Genomic DNA, 19,114 nt, shown 5'->3' with positions numbered 1-19,114 from the left:
CATTTTAATCAATGCTGATATAAAATAAACACACATTCCTAATAATAACAATTTCAGGTCTTTCAAAATTACAGCGCTTCCTCGATTTACAATGGGTTACATCCCCATAAAGCCATCATAAGTTGAAAATATCCTAAGTCAAAAATGTATTTAATACATCTGACCTACCAAACAGTGTAGCTTAGCCTGGCCAACCTTAAATGTGCTCAGAACACTTACATTAGCCTACAGTTGGGCAAAATCTTCTAACACAAAGCCTATTTATGATAACGGGTTGAATATCTCCTGTAATGTACTGAATACTGTACTGAAAATGAAAAACAGGATGGCTGTATGAGCAGAGAATAGTTATAAGCGTATTGGTTATTTACCCTGTAATCGAGTGGCTGGCTGGGGGGTCTGAGGCTCATTGCCCAGCATCATGAATCGCCAGCCCGGGAAAAGATCCAGATTCAAAATTCGAAGTACGGTCTCTACTGAATACATATCACTTTCACACCATTGTAAAGTAAAAAAAATTGTAAGTCGAACCATAGTAAGTCAGGGACCATCTATAGAAATGTTTTTCATAAGAGGGCTAGACCAAAGCTGATTCATTTGATTTCCGTGAGATGAAATTTTAGAATACCAATTAACAGGGCCTAGTCAGAGGGTTTCACAGGGCCTTTTAATCCCTAAAATGCCCAGTCAACATTTAGGTAGTGTTTTTGGCTCTCTGCCCCAAGCTAGGAAACCTCTGTTATCTGAGTGGTCCTGGGCCCCCTTCTGGTATTGCTTACTCCTGTTGGGAGCAGACAGCAGACCCTTCTACAGGAAACCACTCCTTTGTGTCTTGAATCTCAAAGCAAAGCCTGTGCCAATGCAAACTTTATAGTCCCCTCCCTGACATAACCCCTTTAGGCTTCAATCCATAGCAAATCCCATCGGAACCTACTTTTGTAAGGAAACAAATGAACCAGTCTCTCCCTAAATAAAAACAATATGCTTCCCATCTTATAAATATACAACAACATTGGCTAACCTTATTAGGAACAACTGACCCATTTATGCAACAAATATTTATGAGCCATCTATACGTGCCAGACATTGGTCTAGATATTGCAGATAGAGAACAAAAATTATCACAGAGTTTACATTTTCATAGGGAGAAGAGATCATAAATAAAAATATAAAATATGTCAGGTGCTAAGGGAAAGAATTACTTTAGAATCTGTCTGCTCATAATTTCCCTCTCTTAACCTGGCCTGGTACCCACAGCCAAGGCAGCCTTATCTGAAATGATTAATGACTTTGGACCCTTCTTTGGAAATTATTGGTGCAGTGCCTGAGTTAAAACTAAAGGTCAGATGGGGCTATTGTTGGTTGTTCGAGTTTTACTGTGAAGAATAGTTATTAACTTCGCTAAAACCCTGTATCTTGGGGCACCTGGGTGGCTCAGTCTTTAAGCGTCTGCCTTCAGCTCAGGTCATGATCCCAGGGTCCTGGGATCGAGCCCCACATCAGGCTCCCCGCTCAGCGGGAAGCCTGCTTCTCCCTCTGCCACTCCCCCTGCTTGTGTTCCCTCTCTCCCTGTGTCTCTCTCCGTCAAATAAATAAATAAAATCTTTTTAAAAAAAACAACCTGTATCTTAATAGAACCATCATCGTATTAAAATGTTGAGTTCAAAATTCTAGGTGATACAATTCACACAAAATACAAGAACTCGCTCTTATTGACAGAGGACTCGGTAAATGTAAAGAAAACTTAGGGCTGTAAGCTAATGGATGCAAGTGATCATAAAACATAAGCCTAAGGAAGGGATTCCTGAATAGCAATTCCTGGTTGAAACACACTAGTGGAATTTCAGTGAGCTAGAACCTACAACCCACCTGTGAGTCAGGCTTACAGCCCATGCTCCCGGCAGGTGTCTGCTCATTCCTTTACCCCTGGCTGGTGCAAGAACCAGGATTTGGGATACTACGGGTGTCTCCTGCTCATTTCATTGCAGTGACAGCCACCCGATGGTTCATAAGAAAGAAAAGAAATACATATTCAGGAAAATCAGGACGATGGATTTTCAGTTTGTTTCTGAGCCCCAGGTCCTGTGATTAGAAGATCATGATTAGCCTTTAGTTATCTCTCCACAGTACCCCTCCTTGCAACTTCTTCCTTTTCTTTTTCTGCCATTCAGGAAGTTTTAAATGACACCATCTCCTACCCTGATGGTACATTCATGGATTGGGAGTTTAAGATCTCGGTCTTATATGATATTGCTAAGGTAAGAGACCTGCAAACACAAAGGCATTTATGAAAATGAAACATAGGAAAACAGATCTAGCAGGCTTTCAACCTCTCTGACCATTGGTTTCTTCATCTGTAAAATGATAATAAAAATAGTACCTATGTCAGAGGATTGTTGTGAGGATTTTGTAAATAATACATGTGCTTCATAGGATGCTTGGTACAAGTAAATGTTCAATATACAAGCTATTCTTTTTATTATTAATATTTTTTCTACTCTGAGTTTGGGGCACACATTTTCATAGACTTGCTGGAAAGCAAAATCGTATAAAGCTGCAGGCAAGACAACAATCTTCAACTTTTTATGAGAAACTATCAAGGGCAGGCAACCCTCTTGCACGAGGCAATAATGAATTTGAGCATGAATATTCCCAGATAGGATATGAAAAAGGAAGTGGATACCATTGACCAGGACCTCGTTCAAGAATGAAGAAAAGTCAGTCCCAAGATTGAGCTGTTTGATACAGTCTTAAATTACCTGAAAGTCATCTAGAATCAGAATCAGTTTTTAAAAATATTATAGGATCCCCACTCTCTTTGCCACTATTCACTCCTATGATCCGGGATGAAAACCAATTTCTGCAAGGACACCTCTGGCCACCAGAGGGAAACACAGCAGCCCAAAAACCTAAGGTTGGGGGTGGGGGGCTTCCCCTTTCATAACTGAAGGAAACATTCTCTTTCAAAATAGAATGAGACCAATTATATTTTAGGAAATAATAAGGCTAGCTCCTCCTTTCAGAAAGGCAAGGCTATATTATTCATATTTTTTTAATTGAGGTGGAAGACCAGAGATATACCCAAACAGATTGAATAATTAGTCAGCAGAAACACTTAAAAAAAAAAAAAATTAGGATCAACGCTTTGTTTCATATTAGATGTAACTATTTAACTACAGTCTTTAGACAACTGCCTCTTAAGATGCAGTGCTGAGCCAAATATTAGGGCATTAACAGTATTTTTCAAGTAAAATTAACAGAACTAAATTTAAAATCTGATAGTGTGATTCTATATGCGTGCTGAAATGGTTTCAGAATGTCATTTCTTTCTTTAAAATAATCAAGCAGCTGAAGAGTGTCCTATCTCTGTTTCCCTGTCATCTGAAAAATTATAGGGAATGTCATACCTGCACTCCAGTAAGACTGAAGTCCATGGCCGCCTGAAATCCACCAACTGTGTGGTAGACAGTAGAATGGTGGTGAAGATCACTGATTTTGGCTGCAATTCCATTTTGCCTCCCAGAAAAGGTCTGTAATGAATGACATTTTTACTGGTTTCCCACTTAAAAAAAAATTCTCCCAAGTCCATGTAAGGTGGTCAGGGAGTAGGTGATGCTGATCAGAAAATAAAGACTTAGAGCCACAAGAGGAAACAGTTGGCTCATTCTCCAGCACTTCACCCTTGTCGGTTTTTAACAAGTGCTTCTTGAGTCCAACAAACCTCCTCTGTGGGTTTCCTTTGTCCCTGTGTTTCTTGATATCAGTGAGGAAATCATGAAGAACTTATTGGCTGGGGAAGCAGAACTGGGTGAAAAAACAGACAAGGTTAGAGTCGTAAGAGACATAAAAATCATCTGCTCTAACCCTCATCCTTCATAGAAGACAGAATTGAGGTTCCAAAAGCCCAAGAGATTTGCCCAAGAAGATAGAATTCTAGGCCGAAGACCTATTTCCAAACTCTCATTCATTTATCTGTGATAATGATAAGAAATTATAATGATTAAAAAAAAAACCCTCTTCTTAGTAAAATATATTCTTACCTATCCCTTTCTAGATTGTGCTAAGGGTCAAAAAAAGTAACAGAAAGAAAAGTGATGTGCAGTGTTTAAAGGGTTTTTCATGTTAAACATTTATCCATTTTTTACTATAACTCAGGGTCAAACAGCCTCAGAAATCTAGCGCTCATATATAATGCCTCAAAATACCACCTAGATCCAAAAACCTAAATTCTATTTCTAATTCTACTTGGCAATCCTTTAGTTTTCCCTTAATAAAAGAAAAATGGTGGGGCGCCTGGGTGGCTCAGTTGGTTAAGTGTCCAACTCTTGATCTCAGCTCAGGTCTTGATCTCAGGGTCGGGAGTTCAAGCCCTACGTTGGGCTCCACACTGGGCGAGGAACCTACTTAAAATAAATAAGTAAATAAAAATACATTTTAAAAATAAATAAATGAAAGAAAAATTACAATTCTGCTCCTACTTCGTCAGTCACATCAAGCATAAGATGACATTGGACTCAATCCAATATTGAGATATTGATGAATATCTAGCATGTCAAGCATGGTTCATCGTGTGGTGGAACAAACATCCTTCATTAGATGACTCACCACAACACAAAATCAGATGAATTGCTGTTCAAATGCTTTCCTCTTGAACATCATTCAGTTATACCTACCTATCTGTGCTGTTGGTTACCTGAATTGTTAGCATATGTGGATCTACTTACCTTTCTTACTACCCCAAACCATTAGGATCAATCATATGTATATGAATCACAAGTCACATAAATGAATAAGACATAAATTCAAAAAGGTAATGAACATTTGGATGGCAAACCAAACGTGAGGAAAACGTGCCTCAACATAAGCATGCCACTGGACCTCACAACGTGAATCTATAGATTTTTTTTCATTGAAACTGCTGAAGACAGAAATCACAAAAAGTTTAGAAGGAGCTAGGTGATCCTAGAAAACTTACATGGGATGGAGGAATATTAATGGTATGCCCTTATTGTTACTAAATAAGCTACGTGATAGGGTTCAAAACCCAAGTGTCTATAGGAACCAAACATGGAACACAGGAACACTTCACTTGTGTGACGTGAACTACATGGAAAGCATTAGGAAGTAGCAGGCACAGAGTAAAATTACTGTATGCAGTAATGTTAAAAAATATTTTATGTATTTATTTTTGCGAGAGAAGGAGTGAGAGTGAGCACGAGCAGGAGTGGGGGGGTGGGCAGAGGGAGAAGCAGACTACCCGCTAAGCAGGGAGCATGATGCACCAGGCTCGATGCGGGGCTCAATCCCAGGACCCTGGGATCATGACCTGAGCTGAAGGCAGACGCTTAACCGACTGAGACACCCACGCGCCCAAATTGTATGCATTATTTTTTAAAGGATACTGTGGGAACCCAAGAAAACACATCTGTGAGCAATAGCGGATTTAGAGGCTGCCAATACGTCCCACCTGCAAAATATCAGTGATAGGCTCTTTACTTAAATGCTTTTAAACATGTATGCATATATATTAAACATAATACTTTTATGTGACAAAATATATAAATGTATTTTTTATTTTATAATAAAAATATATAAATTTATATATTTTTTATTTATGAAGGTTTTCATAGATGTATGCCATATGTCCCAAAAGCTATTAAATCCTCAGCCTCTCATATTCTACTGCACTCATTCTACAAATATTTCCCGAGTACTTTCTATATACCAGGTGCTATTCTAGGTAGGCTTGAGGGTTTTCAGCGCTATGATCCTAGACGTTTTAGGGGAGACGTTGCCACGTGACCTCACCCAAATCCTGGCATTACACAGTCAGCTTAAAAGGCAAGGGTGTGTTCTCCCCCAGTCACCAGCATTAACATAAATTCCTCCAAAGTTTGGGACATATAAATTCAGGACCACTCGGATTAAGGGTGCATGGCATAGAGACTTAAAGAACAAAAGCGGGATGGAGACCTATGGGCCACTCATCTCCCTCGATTTTGCAATCTCACTGCTGAATGCGCAGACCTGTGGACAGCCCCGGAGCACCTCCGCCAAGCCAACATCTCCCAGAAAGGCGATGTGTACAGCTATGGGATCATTGCCCAGGAGATCATCCTGCGGAGAGAAACCTTCTACACGTTGAGCTGCCGGGACCAGAACGGTAAGTCAGACCGATTCGTCTGCCCTCTCTGGGAGCCTGTGTTCTAGGCTGACTTCATCTCTCTGTGACCACAGCTCAGTCCCCTCATCTGCAAAAAGTAATGGCATATCCACCCTGCATGTCCCATAGGGGTATTAGAGGGGTTGACGGTATGAATGTTAGAATGCTCTGAAGAGCATAACATACCAGATGTTGTCATTGTCATCATTGTCAGTTAAAGACTCTTTCCTTACAATCTCCCCCTTCCCTTCTGATTCTAATAAAAGATGAGTGTCTGTTTAACCCCTGAACTAGATCACTCTAGTGGGACAACATACATTTTATAGTTCCTACTGAGAGAAGATCTATAGATTTTGTCACACGTCCTCTCTGGGGCGGGGGCGGGGGGGGGGTGTAGGGGGGCGGCAAACGCTTCCTTCCATTCATCCAATCCTTGCTTACTGAGCAATTATGTCCCAGGTCTCAACTCTCTGGAGGGTGGGTGTCTAAGGGGTCTAGGGAGGGCGTGCTAGGGTCTTAGAAGAAGCCTACTAAAGGGAGTGGTATCCGTGTTACGTTTTAAAGGCTTAGGAACCTTAACTTAAGCTAACCTCCTGGGTATAAGTGGGTATCAGACCCTTTCACCTGGTGGCTCATTCATCCTGTTGAGTGCTGGCCTCGGCTCTGCTACATTCTCACTGGGCACCCATCTGGGAGGAGGGGGGACGGTGAACCAATTCAGAGTCTGCTGCTGCTAAAATGTTTTCATGCTGCATTCTTTCTTGTAATTTGAATTATTCTCATCCCATCAGAGAAGATTTTCAGAGTGGAGAATGCCAACGGAGTAAAACCCTTCCGCCCAGATCTATTCCTAGAAACAGCAGAGGAAAAAGAACTGGAAGTGAGTGCATCTCCCTGCATGAGTTTCTGGGCTGCTCTAACAAATTCCCAGCAACTTGGTGGATTAAAACAACAGAAATTTATTGCCTAATCGTTCCGGAGGCCAGAGGTCTGAAATAAGTTGTCAGCAAGGTCATACTTCCTCCAGAAGCTCAAGGGGAGAATCCATTCCTTGCTTCTTCCAGGAGCTTCTGGGGACTACTGACATTCCTTGGCATGTGGCCACAACACTCCGATCTCTGCCTCCATGGTTACAATCTTGTCTCCTCTGGTCTAATCTCCCACCACCTCCCCCCAGGATAAGGATTCATGTGACTGAATGCGCCTACCAAGATACTCCACAATAAGTTTCCCATCTCAACGTCCTTTACTTCATCACATCTGCAAAAACCCTTGTTCCAAATAAGGTAACATTCACAGGCTCCAGAGGCCAGACCTCGGCCATTCCCTTTGGGTGCCATTATCAGCCTGCCACACTCCCCACGTCCTTTCTCACCTCTCCCAGCTCAAGAAAAAGCTGGCTCCTGAAGCCCATATCCCATTCTCAATTTTTAGGACCTAAAAGATCAAGGTGTCCATGCGATACACTTATTAGGCTTGTAAATCCTACCCACTGATTTACAATTGAATATGTCAGCATCTAGAAACAATCGAGAAATGTACAGGATACATTCCAAGACCCCGAGTGGATCACAGATAAGCCCTGTATATACTAGGTTTTTTCCTATAAATACATACCTGTGGTAAAGTTTAATTTCTAAATCAGGCGCAGTAAGAGATCGACAACAATAATAATAGAACAATTGTAACTATATATACTGTAATAGAAGGTATATGACTGTGGTCTCTCTCAAAAATATCCTTCCATACTGCACTCACCCTTCTTGTATTGACATGAGATGATAAAATGCCCACGTGATGAGACAAAGCTAAGTGAATGACACGGGCGTTGTGAAGTATTGTTAGGTTACTATTGACCCTGCCGATAGGTCAGAAAGAGGATCATCTGATTCCGGACCGTGGTTGACTCAGACAAGGAGGGACTGCTGAAGTCAGAATCTCCTGAGGTGGGGCCTGGGCATAAGAAACTGGAAACCTCCCCACATGATTCCACTAGTAGCCCTGGTTGGAAACCCTTGTGGAAGAGCCTCCCATTACAGTCACTGCCTCATATCCACTGACCCCAACGATTTATTGTCCTCGGCAACAGAAACCCTGCAAACTTCTGTAGAGCGTTTTGTCTCTCCCAACAATCCAGCCTTGTCCAAATTGGTATCACATTTTTCATTAACTTAGGACGTGTGTCTGTTTAGCACCTGAACTAGACCACTCTAGTGGGACAAGAAACATTTTGTAGTTCTTACTGAGAGAAGATCTGTAGTTTTTGTCACATGTCCTCTCAGGGGGGCAATGCTTCCTTGCATTCATTCCATTAGAAGGATGAGGCAAGATGGTGCAGGGGGCGGAGTGGAGACAGACTGAAGGGAACCCAGCAATCTCATCCTCTTTGTCAGAGTTGAGTTGTTTCAAAAATATTCCCTGCCTCAACTACTCATGGAGGGAAGATAGTAGGATTGGAAACCGCCCCCCGAGCCAATCGACCCCTGCTTTCTTTCAGGTCTATCTACTTGTAAAAAACTGCTGGGAGGAGGATCCAGAGAAGAGACCAGATTTCAAGAAAATTGAGTCTACACTGGCCAAGATATTTGGGTATTGTTGAAATGTTTACGTTTCCTCACTAATTTCAGATTTTTCTAATGACAGTTGACATTCAGTAGCACCTCAGAATGGAATGCCTGTTCTAATGAAAAACCCCAGACCACAACATCTAGCTCAAAAAAATTACAAGGGGATGGAGACCAAGAGACCATTTTCTCAGGGAATAATCACTTGAAAAGTTAAATACTCAAGGGCAACACTTGCCTGATTAAAAAATAAATTCTGACTGATCATAAATATGTCTGTTAAAAATATAGTTCCCTGGGGCGCCTGGGTGGCTCAGTCAGTTAGGCATCTGCCTTTGGCTCAGGTCATGATCCCAGGGTCCTGGGATAGAGCAGCCCCCAAGCCGGTCTGGCTCTGTGCTCAGAAGGGAGTCTGCTTCTCCCTCTGCCTCTCCCCCCTACTCGTGCACTCACGCTCTCTCTCATAAATAAATAAAATCTTTAAATATATATATAGTTCCCTGACCATTCTGCAGGTAATTAGGATTTAGAAGTCTAGCATGAGTCCTATGAATCTGCAAAGCCACCAGATAATTCTTAAGATCAAGAAGTTTCTTAAGATCTTAAAACCAGCAACGTTAGCCTTTGGTACTTAAGACTTGTGCCCTAAATCAGATTATAATTCAGGGTCCAAAACAAAAACAAAAACAAAAAAGCACACAATTACCCAGTAAGGTTGAATTCCATATTTTCCGTGTTTCAGTTACATGCAATGCAGAGTGAAAAAAATAACTGTGAAGTAAGAGTTAGGAGATCCGATTTCTAGACTAGGATCTAGTAATAGCTTGCTGCGGGACATTGGGCAAAATGCTTACCCTAACTGGATGTCAATTTCCTTTTTAGTAAAACTGGATTTGAATAGGACGATTTCGGCAATTCCTTCCAGCTCTTAATTTTCCATAGTTGTCATTAAGTCAAAGATTCAGATACTTAATGAGCCGAAAAGCCCAGGGCTGAGATGGGGTTGAGTGAATTCATGAGAGGGTGGTCATTGATTGGTACATCTAATCCATCATTTGTGTGAAAGGAGCAGAAAATAATGAACAATGTAATTCTTGCCCATTTTTCATTCCTTCACAGACCTTTGACTAAGATCAGCTGAGACTGTACGTGTGACAGATGAAATGTAAACTCATGAAGATAAACTGGGCCCCCAGTACTTAGCCTCGAATAGGGTGGTTCTCAAACTTGGCTGAACACTGAGATCGCCTGGGCATGCGGGTTGGTGGTGGTGGGGGGGGGGGTTGTTAAAAAGACCAGGGCCACAGTCCTGCCCCAGAGAGTCTGATGCCATTGCTCTGGGGAGCAGGCTGGCATGAGGAGTTTTAACAGCTCCTCTGATGATTAAAATAGGCAGTCAAGGTTGAGGAAACTGTTTTAATTGAATCAATTCATCACGAAAGAGGATAATCTATCTTCATCCCTTACACCTGCTCCCTCACCCAACTAGATTCTATACTAGTGGCTTCAAGGAAGAATCCCCTGGAGAACTTGTTAAAAAATACTGCTTCATAATCCCAAGCTTAGTGGTTTCCAGGGATTTAGGTCTGCGGTAGGACTCAGAAATGTATCGAATTTTTAACAAACCTCCCTCCCCACCCCAGGGGACTATGACGGAGGCCATCTTCTTCTTGAGCTCTGAAGTGGTAACTTACAATTGTTGTAATAAATGGTAGGGTTTATTCAGCCCCTTCAATGGCACCATTTACGTTATAAACATTATCTCAATCCTGAACCACCCTGCGGGCACTCAGCTTATCCCCTGACCAAGCTCTGCACCAAGGCTTGCCAAAAGCTGTCATCTTGTCTAAGTCTCCTTGGCCTAACAAATCATCTGGAGTTAGGTTTTTTGCTTTAGGAGCTCGGCTCTCTGTTCTAAGGAGATAATAGAAGGCTCAGCTTTGCTTTTTTTTTTTCCTAAATATTTTATTTATTTATTTGACAGAGAGAAAGAGGGAGAGAGAGCATGAGCAAGGGGAGCAGCAGAAGGAGATGGAGAAGCAGGCTCCCCACCCAGCAGGGAGCCCAGTGCAGGGCTCAATCCCAGGACCCCAGGATCACAACCCGAGCTGAAGGCAGAGGCTTAACCGACTGAGTCACCCAGGCGCCCTTCAGCTTTGCTTTTCTTGATCCTTCTCTTATTGTTGCATTTATCACACTGCTAGAGCCTTTAAAAAAAAAGTCTCCCTTTATTGTAAATTATTATTAAAATTTCAGGAAACAGGTATAAGCAAACAAGAAAGAAAAATCCACCTATTTGTCAGTAGATGACCACCTGGTTTTCAAAACTTAAAAATAATAATTTTTGCCATTTTATCAACTTCTTTGTTTAATATCAAGGTAGCGTCTTTCTGTACATTTAACTATTCTAATTTGTGTTTAATGATACATTAATATTCCATTGTATCATAATACTTTAATTATGTTTTGTTACACATTTGGGTTATTCTTGAATGTTTGCTATTATAAAGAATGCTGTAGCTTTTTTTATAGTTACTTTTCAGCACATTCATGTTGCTTCCTTTGGATAGTTCCTAGAAGTAGTGCTGGTGGACTGATCAGTGTGTGTACTTTTCAAGTTTATGACACATTTTGCCAGGATGCCCCTCCAGGAAGGTCATAGTGTCTGTTTTTCCTCCTTAACTCCATTGATTACCATTGTTCTAACATTCGGTTTTCTTAAAAAAAAAAAAAATCTTATATCTATTTATTTCTATTTAATTTTTCCTGAGGTTAATTTTTTTAAATGTGTGTTGGCCATTTTTATTTTTTTTCTTTAATTAACTGTCATATCATATTTGCCCACTGTGTTACTAGATGTTTATGCTCTCTATCTTTTACCACGTACAGCCTATTTCACGACCAAAAAAGTGAAAGTTATATGGACACCTTGATCCGACGTCTACAGCTGTATTCTCGGAATCTGGAACACCTGGTGGAGGAGAGGACCCAGCTGTACAAGGCAGAGAGGGACAGAGCCGACAGACTTAATTTCATGTTGCTCCCAAGGTAAGGCAAGTCCTCCGGCAGGATTCTGCAGCTGTGCCTTGTTCCTTCCAGCTGAAAGTGTCAGCATTTTTGTCTAGTACTTTTTTTTCCTTTGTATCTATATGGGATCGCTCCCTTTTGCACATTCTTCAGCAAATTATTGAGTTAAAAAAAAAATACCTTGCTAAGACTTGGTCTGGTTCGTACTCTAAATATCTAGAAGAGGGACACCTGGGCAGCTCAGTTGGTGAAGCGTCTGATTGCAGGTCAGGTCATGATCTCAGGGTCCTGGGATCGAGCCCCGTGTTGGGCTCCCTGCTCAGTGGGGAGCCTGCTTCTCCCTCTGCTTGTGCTCTCTCATGCTGTCCTCTCTCTCTCCCTCTCTCTGTCAAATAAATAAAATCTTTAAAAAAAAAAAAAAGAAAGAAAAGAAAATCTTATTTAAAAAATAATAAATAAATAAATATATATATCTAAAAGAAAAAGGCTATTTTCTTTTTTTTTTAAAGATTTTATTTATTTGACAGAGAGAGACACAACGAGAGAGGGAACACAAGCAGGGGGGAGTGGGAGAAGCAGGCTCCCCGCTGAGCAGGGAGCCCGATGCGGGGCTCAATCCCAGGACCCCGGGATCATGACCTGAGCCGAAGGCAGACGCTTAATGACTGAGCCACCCAGGCACCCGGAAAAAGGCTATTTTCAAGTGGCTGTGTGGTGCCCCAGAAGGAGCATGGGCGGTGGAGTTAGAATGACCAGGGTTCTAACACCTCTTTGCCACTTTTACGAAGTCTGGGACATTTGGCAAGTCACTGGCTGTCTCTCCTTAATCTCAAAATGGAAATCAAAGTTTTCCTATTGAATCTAGGAGCTATGAGGCTCTTGCAGGCACTAAATGCCCATTTCCTCCTCAAAGTAGAAGCCAAATTACAAGAAATAGGGGCAGTCGTGAGTGGAGGAGGTGGGGGCCACGTATCAGATGCCTCATCACAGAGGCATCTATGAGCTGACCTCTGTTTTGTGAAGCAGAATCACAGCCATGGACATAAGAGAAAGGAGGTAAGGTTGAAATCCCCAAACAGTTTAAAGTTTTCTGAGTGCTGGTACTCAGAAAATAACTAAGCAAAGTTAAGAGAAGCAAGAAATTAAAATGTGAAGAGCTAGAAAATAGGCTTGGGCCAAAGGGAGCAGGAATGTTCTCCTGTCATTAAAGTAGACTAAACTGTTCTATGAGCTGAAGACTAAGCTAGGAGTCTAGCATTGGGTGAAATCGTGGAAGCTGAGGTCAGCAAGGCCTGACTTCAAGCCATGGTTCCACCACCAACTTGGACAAGTTACCTACATGAGCCAAGCCTCAGTTTCTCATCTACCTCATAGGCTGGCCCTAAGAATTTCCTGAAATAATGCCCAGGATATAAGGTAGTCAGCACAGAGCCTGCAATGCCCATGGTTTTGAACCCATGCTTCATTTGGAATATCAGTTCTACATTACTAAAGGAATGATTTTGAGACCATGGGAGCTGTCTTCTAAATAAAGAGACAGTTTCTCTTTGACAAACCTGGGTGGAGAGGTGGGAGTGACACACATGCTCTGTTCAGTCATCCGTGCCCAAAGGGAGCCTACTGCAGGATCTGTGTGTCCTCAGAGTGCCAAGGAACAGCCTGGGAATGGTACCCTGGAGATAGGCTTGAGCCCTTAATATTCCCATCAGAGATTTTTTTATATATATATATTTTTAGAAAGATTTTATTTATTTATTTGACAGAGAGAGACACAACAAGAGAGGGAACACAAGCAGGGGGAGTGGGAGAGGGAGAAGCGGGCTTCCCGCTGAGCAGGGAACCTGATGTGGGGCTCGATCCCAGGACCTGGGATCATGACCTGAGATGAAGGCAGTCGCTTAATGACTGAGCCACCCAAGCGCCCCAGAGATGGCGATTTCTATCAGAGCTTCAGAAATGCTAGTTATACGATGCATAATTCCTTCCCTGGCCTTTACTGCTGAGTGGTGACAAAAACAACATCCACATAATCTAGCTGCCTTCCTGGGGTGTCATCATCAGTGGCTTTAACCAATAATGTTACTCAAAGGATTAGTTTGAGAAACAGCTAGCTCACCACCTCAGATTTTTATCTTACCCTTGGTGTAATGTGCCACTTTGACCACTAGATGGTAGATGTTTTGTTTGTTTTGAGTATAGTTGACAGACCGTGTTATATTAGTTTCAGGTGTACAGCATAGTAATTTGATGATGCTGTACATTACTCAGTGCTCACCACAATACGTTTAGTTACCGTCTGCCTCCATACAATGTTATTACAACAGTATTGACTATATTCCCTGTGCTCTACTTTTCATCTCCATGGGTAGATGTTTTTATTGGATTGCCAAAGGTTATATGGCACCAATCACTTCAATAGCTGCAATACACCAGGCCTCCAGTGCAACTCACTTTGATAATTTATGTAAAAAGTATGTATATTTGTAAAAGAAAACTAAAACATACACCAACAATAACTACAAGGATCAAAAAGAAATATAATGGCAAAATTGCGAATAAACTCAGACTGCATGTAGGAACCAGATACTACTTAAACACTTATTTAAACAGTGCCCCTTGGGTTTTGAGACAGTAAAATAGAAGCTTTTCTTCTTGTGGGAAGCCTTTCCAAGACATCTACTGTGTTCACTAATCTGTCTGTGTCAGCAACAGCCTGTTACCAAAGCTCGCCAGGCTAAGTCACAGCTCTTCATTTATCTACCAGCATTAGTTTCTCTCTCTGGATAATGCACTAGTTTCCAAGCTCATATGACTTTTCAGATATAAGCAGTAATAGGAAGGGTAAAGATGGTGAAATATCCAATTTTATCATTACATTTATATAGCCTTCAAAAAATTTGCACCCTTACACTGGGCCGGTCAAGAACAACCACCCCAGAAGTGCCCTGAGAATCCAACCAGCCACATCACAGGGGTGTTTCTCAAAGGTCCCAGGCTTTGTCATTGCACCAATTGACAAGACTTTCCTCGATGCTTTGGAGGTTCTCACAACGAGTGTTGCGTGTCCTTGTGGTTAATGAACTGTTTTCTGGGAGAATGGCAGATATTCCTCCTTCGATACAATCAGCTTACCTCCAGATCTTCCTCATCTCCATGAATACCCAAGGTCTGGGTTGTGGAGGAGATGCCCGGAAATAAAAAGACCAAAAGGTGGGATGTTGCTGAGTACTGGCTCTCCCCTTAGTGGCTGTGGGACCTTGTGAAAGTCGTACTTTCTTTTTAAGCCTCAGTGTTCTCAGTGACCTCCATGGCACCTCCCAGCGGCCATGTTCTGATTCTAGTGGTTCCATACTTGGACCCTTTACAGAGGGATCCCAAGGGCAGACAGGGAGAGGCTAGCCTCATGTTGGCCCCACCCATTTTCTCAATGAAAAGGCAACTTGGCCCATCGAGGAAGTATGGTGTGGAATTCCTTCTTTGTGGTTCTCTCTTAATTCTGAGTCTGATATACTACTCCTTCCATTTCTGCAACAAAGATATTCTAAGTTGCTTTTATTTGACTTCTGCAGTTTTACCATAATTTTAACTTGACTGACTGACTTTGCTTTTTAAAAGACCCAAATCTGGTTCAAAAATATATCAAATAAGTTCTTGTTCAGAAAATATCAAAGTTAATTTTTAAATGTATTGTTCCTTTATAGTGATATTAAACAGTACCAAGTAAACCATGCTTGGGAGGCAAAACTGTTGGCTCTGATGAAAAAAGTCAGGTGTGACAGCTGTAGTGATTCAAGCTCTTACGTTAATGACACACCCTCCTCAGCTTCCTGATGTAGAGCTATAGCTAGAAGAAGCTGACTATCATACAGTGGCAAAAAGTGGGCAAGTGTGTATCCATATGAGGGTTATATAGGTACTAGAGTTATATGTACATGTTTATTAGGGTTAATAATCAAGTACCAAGTTAATGCTAAACCTGCGTATATTCCTCTGAGTTCAAATGCAAGTATCATATGTGTATGTATGTAATATATTCCTACAGTCAGTATGTGCGACCAGTCTTTGCTTCCTGGTCACCCCACCCAAATCCTAGAATTCCCTGTGGATCGTTACTACTGTCTCTAAGATTTATGCAAGATAAAAAAAATAATTACTGAAGTCGAATCATTTTTTCCCCTTTCTCATCTAGGCTAGTGGTAAAGTCTCTGAAGGAGAAAGGCATTGTGGAGCCTGAATTGTATGAGGAAGTTACAGTCTACTTCAGTGACATTGTAGGTTTCACCACCATCTGCAAATACAGCACCCCTATGGAAGTGGTGGACATGCTCAATGACATCTACAAGAGTTTTGACCACATTCTTGATCACCATGATGTGTACAAGGTAACCACTTCACCTAACAGGCTGAAATGATTGTACTGCCCTTGGTCAGCAGAGCCAAAGTTGGTTGGTTCCTATTATTACTCAGATCTTGTCCTAATTTAAGATTTAATGAATTCATGATTGAATCTGAGCTCAAAATGAAGGGAAGTAAAAGAGTAACAAGGGTCAGAAGTCAAAATGCCCATGTGACTTTAAGAAGCAGTTTGAAAGAAACAACATAAACCTCATCAGGAATGAATTTTGGGTACTAAATTGAGAGAAAATGGCATTCTCTCAAGTCATCTTTTAAAAAAATGGACAGTGTGTGGACTGATTGCAAAGGAAGCAGAGAAGACACTGGAGTTATAATAAGTAGACTAGGAATCTGCTGTTGAAATAGCAAGCATCATTCAAAGAAGACTAAAGAAGAACAGGGAGAATATTCTGTAAGTTCAGCACTCTATCTGACTAGAGTGAGGGCCCATTTCGGGCTCATAATGTCTGAGTCAGAAGAGTAAAGGAGAATTGAATTCCCACATTTTCATGTTGGAAAAACAGCAGAGCTTATGGAGCAAGTAACTTAGAATTAGAGCTATTTGTTCAAATCCCAACTGGCCCTCCCTGTGTGACCTCATAAAATACGTTTAACTTTGTCAAGTTTCAGTTTGCCTATCTGTAAAATGGAATGATAATAACACCTAACTCGGTAGATTATTGTGAAGGTTATTGAGATAAAATACTGTATGCTCAAGTAAAGTTTAGAGGTCACTCATGTAACAGTCTGTCATAATGGTTATTACCCACAGAGAAGATGTTACTTTTAGGGTTTGTCTTAGCCCTATCTTCACTCCATGTAGGTCAGTAAAGCCATATGAACAATAGTTCTTGTTGGATAGGAAATGGTTATGCGTTTTAGAGATGGTTGGCAAAGAGAAGTTAACTACCCAACAAACGTGAACTATATGATTATGAAAATAAAATTAAAAGAGAGAATAATGTTTATAGGATACTGTTGATACAAATATACTTATTACAAGAAAAGTGTTTGGAATCACCATACTATAAGAATGTGCATTACATCTTGGAGGAGCCTACAATTATTTTTTGTCAAATAGGACAGGAGAAAAAATGTTAAGTGCTAAAGGTGACTTTTCTGGTAATTACAGGTGTTCCTGAAATTATATACAGCCATTCAGACTATGTAAACATTAGAGAAGGGTCACCACATCTGGATGGTTTATATTATTATGAAGTACTTTCATATGGTCAAAGTCTTTTATAGCTGTTTTATCATTCATTTAACTAGACTCTAAAACCGTGAAGAAATTAGCAGAGACCTGGTCTTGAGCTAGTCCCAGAAAAAGAAGTATGGGGCTGTGCTCACACTGAGTTCTCAAAAGCTTTTGTTTTGACATGCCATCAACTGCTTGTTTTTTATTTCTTCTGCCTTTTGAAGGGGTAGGACCGCTAATGAGCAACTATTTCCACAGGTGGAAACCATTGGCGATGCCTACATGGTGGCCAGCGGTTTACCCAAGAGGAATGGCAACAGGCATGCAATCGACATTGCCAAGATGGCCTTGGACATCCTCAGCTTCATGGGGACCTTCGAGCTGGAGCATCTTCCCGGCCTCCCCATATGGATTCGCATTGGAGTTCACTCTGGTACGGAGTTAAGCAATGTAGCAAATGGGAACCATATGAACCTCTGTGCACCAACTAAATCAGAAAGGATAAAGGGTCTCCAGGTGTGATCGATTTTCCCATGAAGTTTACTCTTGAGTCTGCCTAGCAAATATGACATCCCATTACATATCCTGACATAATTAGACCCAATCCCAAACCCTAATGAGGTCCCATTACATATCCTGACATAAGTCGACCCTCCTTCGAGAGTTCTAGGGAACAACACCTTTTACAGCACCTTTGACTCCTGGAATGATAAACACCAACTACAGACTAAAATGACAGCTTCCAGACTTCCTCCTATTTAAGTCCCCATATTTACTGTTTCATTTATTTCCTGCCCATTCCCTCCCTCTCCCCCCACCCCCAACGTCTGTTTTTTTTGTTTTGTTTTGTTTTGTTTTGTTTTCCCACTACACTATTATAGTATCTTTCACGGATTGGATTATCTACAGGGGAAAAAAATAACTGGTAAAATTCCTATAATGAAAGGGCATTTATGTCCACCCCACCCCCCTCTATGGTACAGAAAGTACATGGATCACTTCAAAGACCATGAAAGATACTCAGCCTAGAATGTAGGGGATTTGAGAAGATGAGCTACAAATGTTATAGAAAAATGAAGTTGGAGAGGAACTCAGAAGTCATCTAGATTAATCCTTTATAGGGCACAACTTATTTTTATAGGTTCCAAGACAAGTAATACTATAGCTACCTTTGGAATAATCCCAGGATTCCCTGAAAACTCACTGTTTCCAAAGCCAACTCACTGCATTACTAGTTATAATTATTAGACAGTCTTTCCTTGTGTTAAAACTCACATCTCCCTATACTTTCTTGTCATTGCTCTTTTTTCTGCCCTCCATGGCTCACAGAAGACTCAAAATACAGAAAACCCAAGATCACTCCAGGGTTTGTGACGAGGACCAGGCAACTGCATTTGCAAGAGTCATCCTCTAGCCATGATGCCTAGCAGAGAGCCTGGCAGTAAACATTTATTGATTTAGTAATGAGCCGGTGAGATTCTCAAAGTAAAAGTAAATAGAAGTTAAAAATTTCTGCCACAATCATGACCACAGCCATATATCAGAGATGTTTCCATATACACATGAGGAGACTTCTCAGGCGTTTCCCCAGCCAGCAACAGCATGCTGTCCCGTTTCTGACCCATCACAGATTGCCAGGCCTGGAGGGAGGGACAGCGGCATGGCTGACTGAGCCAAGTCAGGGCTCTGGGTCCCAGTCCCATCTCTTTCCCCCTGTGACCAGCTCAAGCCTGAGCCGACTGCCAAGGTCCCAGGTGTCGCCACATT

General features: G+C 41.4%; 1 protein-coding gene and 1 long non-coding RNA gene across 4 annotated transcripts in view; one reads left to right on the top strand and one right to left on the bottom strand.

The window, feature by feature from the left end:
• LOC118536727 (uncharacterized) overlaps positions 1-7,009 on the bottom strand; it is a 41,488-nt gene extending 34,479 nt beyond the window's left edge. Inside the window, exons 1-5 of the long non-coding RNA XR_013449091.1 lie at positions 6,788-7,009; positions 6,028-6,117; positions 3,722-5,467; positions 3,408-3,530; positions 1,870-1,970 (exon numbers count right to left, since the gene is read on the bottom strand). This is a non-coding gene — a long non-coding RNA (uncharacterized LOC118536727). The remainder of the gene's footprint in view (positions 1-1,869; positions 1,971-3,407; positions 3,531-3,721; positions 5,468-6,027; positions 6,118-6,787) is intronic.
• Positions 1-19,114, top strand: part of GUCY2C (guanylate cyclase 2C) — a 121,507-nt gene that overhangs the window by 95,980 nt on the left and 6,413 nt on the right. For all 3 annotated transcript variants that reach the window (XM_078075645.1, XM_078075643.1, XM_078075644.1), the window contains 8 exons: positions 2,172-2,258; positions 3,396-3,528; positions 6,026-6,163; positions 6,955-7,043; positions 8,661-8,752; positions 11,617-11,775; positions 15,944-16,136; positions 17,606-17,780. In XM_078075645.1, the coding sequence (XP_077931771.1) occupies positions 2,172-2,258; positions 3,396-3,528; positions 6,026-6,163; positions 6,955-7,043; positions 8,661-8,752; positions 11,617-11,775; positions 15,944-16,136; positions 17,606-17,780 (1,066 nt within the window). The remainder of the gene's footprint in view (positions 1-2,171; positions 2,259-3,395; positions 3,529-6,025; positions 6,164-6,954; positions 7,044-8,660; positions 8,753-11,616; positions 11,776-15,943; positions 16,137-17,605; positions 17,781-19,114) is intronic.

This window comes from Halichoerus grypus, chromosome 6 (assembly GCF_964656455.1).
Source record: "Halichoerus grypus chromosome 6, mHalGry1.hap1.1, whole genome shotgun sequence".
Taxonomy (NCBI): Eukaryota; Metazoa; Chordata; class Mammalia; order Carnivora; family Phocidae; genus Halichoerus; species Halichoerus grypus.
This window is presented reverse-complemented; position numbering and strand designations above follow the sequence as displayed.